This window comes from Gracilinanus agilis, chromosome 3, assembly GCF_016433145.1.
Source record: "Gracilinanus agilis isolate LMUSP501 chromosome 3, AgileGrace, whole genome shotgun sequence".
Taxonomy (NCBI): Eukaryota; Metazoa; Chordata; class Mammalia; order Didelphimorphia; family Didelphidae; genus Gracilinanus; species Gracilinanus agilis.
The window spans coordinates 136,283,168-136,290,079 of NC_058132.1; the positions used below are offsets into that span (position 1 = coordinate 136,283,168).

The 6,912-nt window shown below is 43.4% G+C and overlaps 1 protein-coding gene across 1 annotated transcript in view; it reads right to left on the reverse strand.

The window, feature by feature from the left end:
* Positions 1-4,627, reverse strand: part of MEDAG (mesenteric estrogen dependent adipogenesis) — a 29,930-nt gene extending 25,303 nt beyond the window's left edge. Inside the window, exon 1 of the mRNA XM_044666101.1 lies at positions 4,314-4,627. Coding sequence (XP_044522036.1) covers positions 4,314-4,627 — 314 coding nt within the window. The remainder of the gene's footprint in view (positions 1-4,313) is intronic.
* Between the last annotated feature and the right edge of the window lie 2,285 nt (positions 4,628-6,912).

A 6,912-nucleotide genomic window follows, 5' to 3' on the forward strand; every position in this document is an offset into this window, starting at 1 on the left:
AGAAAGAAAGAAAGAAAGAAAGAAAGAAAGAAAGAAAGAAAGAAAGAAAGAAAGAGCCACAAAATGGTAATTATTATCCTCATGGAGCTTATTTAAGCTCTCTAAAATAATAATGAATAATATTACTAACTCACATTCCTCTGTCTTACTGTAACCTACTATTTTGTCTGTCCCTGTGCCTCACACCTCCTCAACCTATTTCTAATCCTGACCATGACCACTAGTCCCTCCATCCCTCAAGTTTCTGCTTTCTCAGGCAATCACTTCTCTGGCTTCATTTTGCTCAGTTCCTAATCTCGACCCCAGAATTCTGTGTCTGTTCTCAAATCCTCCACCCCATAAAGCCATCACCATCCATTCCTTACTAAACCCAACATCCAATTAGCCCTGCTATCTTCCTTCTTGTTTTTACTTACATGTTGAACTAAAGGAAATCCTACAACCCTGATGAGAGAAGTCCCTACAACGGCATATCTAGTCTCAACTGAGTCCTCACTTCAAAAAGGCAATTCTTTTCTTCTTTGCTAGGACTGCCTATTGCCCTAGTTCTAGCAACCATTCCTGAGGGTTCTGATTTTGTAGTCTATGGACCTAACCAGGCTCAAATCCTGCTTCTGACACTTACTGCTTAACATCTATAGGCCTCAGTTTCTACATCTGTAAGATGAGGTGGTTGAATCATTTGGCTTCTAAGGTGCTTATGGTTCTAGATCTACAATCTATGATAGGTTCTATATTCAAGCCTTCCACCACACCATTTTCTTCCCTCCCTTCAAAGGATCTTGCCTCATATTTTTCTGAGGAAAATGACACTATTCACTATGAATTCCCTTATCTCTTCTAGTCCACATCTCAAAACAGCTTAAAAATATGCTTACCTCCTATGTTCCAGTCTCTGATTAAAAGGTGGTCCATCTCCTTACCAAGGCCAAAGCCAATCATCTTTCTGTTATCATAGTGTTGCAAGAGGCCTGAGCCACAGCCAGAAATTCTCTTGTCACATTATTCACACAGGGGAAAATAAATAATGAAGAAAACTTAAAGAAAAATTTAAAAAAAGATGGGAGTAAGCTGCCAGAAGAGATACAAGGCTAATGTCAGGAGACAGAATGCCAGAGTTTGGAGAATAGCAATTTGGATGATCCATTGAGTGTATGAAGCAAAGTAATGTGGCTAGAAAGATGAGTGAAGCCAAACTGTAAAAGGCTTTTTATACACTCCAAATAAAAGTTTGTTTTCCTCTAAAGGCATTAGGGAGCCTCTGAAGCTTCTTGAGCTGGAGAATGACCGGACCACCCTTGTTATTTTAGGAGAATTGTTTTTAGAAACTATGTGGAAGTTGCATTGGAGAGGGGAGGATTTGGAAGTAAAGAAAAGGGAGCAACTGCAATAGTCCATGTGATGAAAGCCTCATGAGCATGATGGACGTTTAAGTGGAAAAAGGGAGACAAATATTAAACAGGTTACAGAAGTAGATTTGGAAACTGACTGGGTGGGATTGTAGGAGAGGGTCAAAGAAAAATGTCCCAATCCTTTATTGTATAGCCATTTTACCCCTTTTGTCCTACTTGTGACCAATGCATTCACACCACACACTCTCTCTACTACCACCACCATCTCCACTCCCATCATTCTGAATGTCCATTACCTATCTTTCTCTGCCTCTGTCTCTGTCTGTCTCCTCATGACTACTTCTGGAGAGTTGTAGCAGCTAGACGAAGCTTTTTGTTAGGGCTTTCACTCAATAATTGCCCAAAGCTGTCCTGTTCTCTCAGTCCTGATTATGTTACTGGCTAACTCTATGGCATAATTCTTCCACTCCTCTTGGCTATAATATGGTAAGGTGTTAACACTGTAAATCAATTCAACAAAAATAGTCGAATTTTCTCTCTATTTTTGGTAGACATTACAACAGCTCTCTGGCCAAAGGAATTCCATATCTGTGTTTTTAGGTTTTGCAAAGCAAGGCAAAATGGCTATGTTGCTTATGGAAAAGTTGTAGGTATTGCCCAAGAAATGCCCTTAAAGCCAGAGGGGACAGTAGAATATGGGACTAAGTCCAAAGGTCTTGGGTTCTAGGTTCAGTCCTATAATCAAACTATTTGGAGTAGCTTGAGCAAGTTGACTACCCTTATTGATTTTGATTTGAAGATAGCATGGTGCAGTGGCTAGATAGCCAGCTTTGAAGTCAGGAAGACTTTTATTCAAGTCCCACATCTTGCCATAGTACTCTGGGCAAGTCACTTAACTTAGTGTCTCAGGTAATTCTCTAAGGAGGAAGTTCTTAACTTGGGGTCCAGGAACATCCAAGACGTATGTTGGACTTCAGGGGACCTATCAACTTGGAAATTTTAACTTGACTAATATTTCAATATAACTGTTTTCCTTTGTAATCCAATTTAATTCTCTACTTTAAAACATGATTCTGAAAAGGAGTCTACATATTTCATCCTACTGCCAAAGGGGTTCATGACAGAAATAAAATTGTTAAAAACTCTTGCTTTAACACTATAGGTATGTCTCTGAATAGTAGAAGAAGAGGAAGGAAAGGATGAAGGGTAAATTAAAGAAGAGAAGAGGGAGGAGGAGGAAGAAGAGGAGCATATATTGTGCTTTATTTGTATATCAGTGTAGAAGTTCCTAAGCTAAAAAGAAAACTTTTGGGGAAAAAAAAGAACTTACCAGAAATAAGATAAAAGAACATAATTTGGAGTGATAAAGAACTCATTTTAAAAGACTAATATGATTTCTTTAGAGAGAACATGTTCAGATAGCTCTTTACAGACACTAATCATCACAATATCCCTAAGAGATAGGTCAGTGATAGAAAAATGTTCATGTATCAGGAAACATTTATCTAGTGAGAAGAGCCAACACAATCATTCATTTCTGTCTGTAAGAGTGACTCATGCTGGTAACTCCCTCTAAGAGAAGGGGCTAGCCAGAGTTTATGCACTCCCTGGACCTGTTCCAGACATCTATCTGTGGAGAAAACAACTTCTTCAAACTATTTCTGAGCCAAAACTCCAACATGGCCCATTTTCATTGCATGGAGGCAAACCAAGTCAACACCTTCCTTCATCTTAACTTGAATTTTCTTCCTTACTAACCTCTACTTAGGATGCTCTTCTCTTCCTGGCTCTCTAAGCACCCTCTCCTCCATCACTGGGTACTTCAAAATCCTTTCTTTTCATTAAAAATGTTTCCTGAGTGGAAGGAAGCTTGATCTTTGCTCAGTTTGCCCTCTCCTTCCCCTTCATGCCTCCCTCTTTTCAAGTGCCAACTACTCAAGCAGTTTAGTTTTCATTCCACACTTTACTGACCATTCATACTGCTATTGCTTTTAATCAGGATGGGGAATGAATTTTGGATTTCATTGATTCTCAACTCCTCCCGTTTTGAGGAAACCCCTCTACCCATGCTGTTCAGAAGCTTCTCTGCAACTTAGAAAGTTGCTTAGAAGGCAGAGAGATCAAGTGATTTACCTAGGGTCACACGGTCCCTATTTGTCAGTCAGGAGCTCTGTCTGTCTTAGAGAAGAGCTCTGTCTACTTCTCCATAACATCTTTGACAAATAACCCCTTTTTTTCATTGATCACTCAGTAATCTGTGCAATTTGTTCTTCTTGTTGCTATTCCTTGGTTGTTTAAATTGGGCCTTTCTAGTGAGCTGACAGAGTTTGAGTTTACTATGAAAAGCATATCTAAAAACTAGCCCTTCATTGTAAAACCGAAATTCCATGTTCTTATGCTACCTGCAAAAGCTCCAGTTTACAGAATCAGAATGGATCGCTTCTCCCCTCAGGCCAAATCCTGGGCTATTTAAATTTCTGTAATGCTCCCCAGGCCTAAAGCAGAGAGTGGGCATTTCTCAGCTGCCTTTATTTCCCCCAAAGGAACTCACTCCTTTTGATTCTAGCAATCCCAGTTAAAGATCTAGTCCCAAGGAGTCTATTTGTTCAGCGATTTGGTTGAGAAAAGCCCCAGCGCCAGGATGCTTAACCACCCAATTTTCCAAACCATTTTATTAGTGCTCTCTCAAAGGACTGCGACCTGCACCTGCAAAATGTAATGCAAAACACACGAACTGTTATGGGGGAGGAGAGAGGGGCACAGCCGCTGCTGGGCAAAGCAGGAAATCAGGAGATTTAGAAGCTGCAAGTGGGCAAGCTTCAGGAGGGTAGGGATGGCTCAACCTCGATGGCTGAGAAAAGAGAATAGAGGCGCAAGTGAGGGCTCCTTTGGAATCTGAGGGAGGCCAGGATATTGGGGAAGCGGAGATGGGATGCGGGCATGGAAGCCTGGGTCACCCACCTCTTTATATAGTTGTTGACTCTGTAGAGCTGCCCGTCCAGGCGCACGAAGCCGTCACAGAAGACGTTGAAGCCCCCTCGTGTGGCTTCCTGAGGCCTAGGCCCCAGGACCAGGAGCTGGTCTCCCAGCAGCTGGAAGAAGCCAGGCTGCATATGCAGGAGCTGCTGCAGAGGCAACAGGGCCAGCTCGCAATCACAGGTCCATAGGCTTCGCAGCTCCCCAGAGGAGATGGAGGTCAAGCTGGGCCGGGTCGGCTGGGAGCCTTCCTCTACCTCGCTGCAGGCGGCCAGCTGCACACACCCTGCTACGGCCATGCTCACTTTTCACCCCGAGCTCCTCGGTGACCCTAAAAGAGCTCACGGCCGCCCTAACCAAGCAAGAGCACCGCAGTAGAATCAAAGCCCCAGCAGGGATAGGAGTCTGGCTAGTTCACTTTTTACTCTCTAATTCCCACTCTGATTCCCCTCCCCTTTCTTCTTGCCCTGATCTGAAATGGATCCGCTACCAGCTCCTGCAGTGTTGGACTTGGGGGTATTTGTCTGTTTCCTCTCTTCCCTTGGCAGACTGCTTGGCCACTCTTAGGCTGTCTCCCTGGCCACTGCTGGGATGCTGCCTGCTTCCTCCCCCTCACTTCGCGGAGTAAACTACCCACTTAGAAGGGAAAAAAGAGACCAGGGTTTGCTGATGTCCTTTTATCCCTGCTAAGCTCGGCCCCCTTGCCACTGCCCAGCCCACAGGAAGGACCCTAAATGTTGTGATTCCAGTTATCATGGTCTCATAACTTGGCACGGGCTGACCTCTCTGTACGTGCTCTCAGCCAAGGGTTATTCATCTTGCCCAGTCGGCAGTGGAGTACCGCTAGGCTTTAGGGCCACACCCCTGGCTGCAGGAGTCTAAACTTCCCCCGGGTCCAGCGCACCAGGGCTCAGGCATCTGGACATCTGTGGGCGGGAGGAGGCAGCCTCTTCCCCTTTGGCCAGAGCCCAAGAAACCACGCCCCCATAATGAGGATTGGCGCAAGACTCCTTTACTTGTTTCCTTTCCCCCTTCCCTCCACAAACTTCTCCAGTCCTCATTTATTTCATTCAGTCCTACCAAGATTTCTGCCTTTTCCCCTTCTTCGGAGTCAAACCTCGTCAGTTCTGGCTGGAAAGTTTGTTTTCCACTCGGCTCCTCCTTTTCTCCTGGGCTCTGGCTTCGAGTTCACACCCTGACCCAGATTCAGTTCCCATTTGCGGACCTTCCTTCCACTGAAAGGAAGAACTAACTGGCTTTGGCACCCAGCACAAGTCACCCTCTCATTCATTCAACAAGCAAAGCGTTTCGGGCATTGTTCTAAGCTCTAGAGAAACAAAGACAAATTAGAAACAGTCCCCGCCCTCGAGGAGCTTATACTCTGTTGGGGAAAACAACTTGTATGCCTAAAATCAAAAGCAAAATAGATACAAAGTGTCTGCCCTGGCAATGGTGGGAAGGGGAAGAGGAGGGTGGGGGAAATCAGGATAGGCTACTTGAAGAAAGTGGCATTTGAGCAGAATTTGAAGGAAATTAGGAGTCGCAAGGGTTTTTGAAAGGGGAAGAAAGAGAACATTCCAGGGAGCATTCGAAGAGATGGGGAACGGAATGCCCAGTGGGATGAACCTCAAGTAAGCCAATCTGGCTGAAATGTGTGAATAAAAAAAAATGAAAAGGCATGAAAAAGACTTATTCAAAACCCTTTGCTGTTCCAAAGCCCCTCACTAGCAATTTTGCTGGTATGGAAGCAATTCAACAAATATCTTTTAAGTGTCTAGGCATTGAGGGAGACGGATCAATCAAAAAAGCATTCATACGCTATCCACAGCCAAAGAAGGAACTGTCAAAATCTGATTGCAGATCAAAGCATGCCAGCCAGCCTTCACATTATTTCCTTCATGCATTTTTAATTGTATGTCCAATATACAGTCAGGACATGGAGAATATGGAAATATGTATTGCATGAAAGCACTGGTACAACCTATATCAAACTCTTTACCCCCTCTGGGAAGGGGGGAAGGAGGGAAGGAGGGAAGGAGGGAGGGAGAATATGAATCTGGAAATGTCAGAAAACAATGGTCAAAAATTCTACATGCAATTGGAAAAATTACATTTTTTTTAAAAGTATTCATGAAGCACCCATGATTCGCCAACCACTGTGCTAGTTAGTCAATGAGATGAAAGAATACCTGCCCTCAAGAAACTTATATTCTATCAAGGGAGACAACATGAACATAAATAACCAGGTCTGATCTCAATGAGCATACAATCTATTAGTAGTGATAGGACATCTTTTCAACAAAATACAAATTTGAATGAATCAAGTACAACCAAGTAGTTTAAAGTCCTATGAGAGCAGATGAGGAAAGGAGGCATTTTGGGGGGTCCCCTTTGCTTGACTGGAAATCATTCTTTCCCATGCAGAAGGAAAAGATCTAAAATTGTTCTCTTAAAATTTGCTGAGGATTGTAGATTTAGAGCTGGAAGAAATCTCGTTAAGTCACCTCTTTATTATGGGTAAAGAAATTGCCCAAAGTAACATACATTGGTAGTAGCAGAACTAGAATTCTGATTCCAGTTCTTC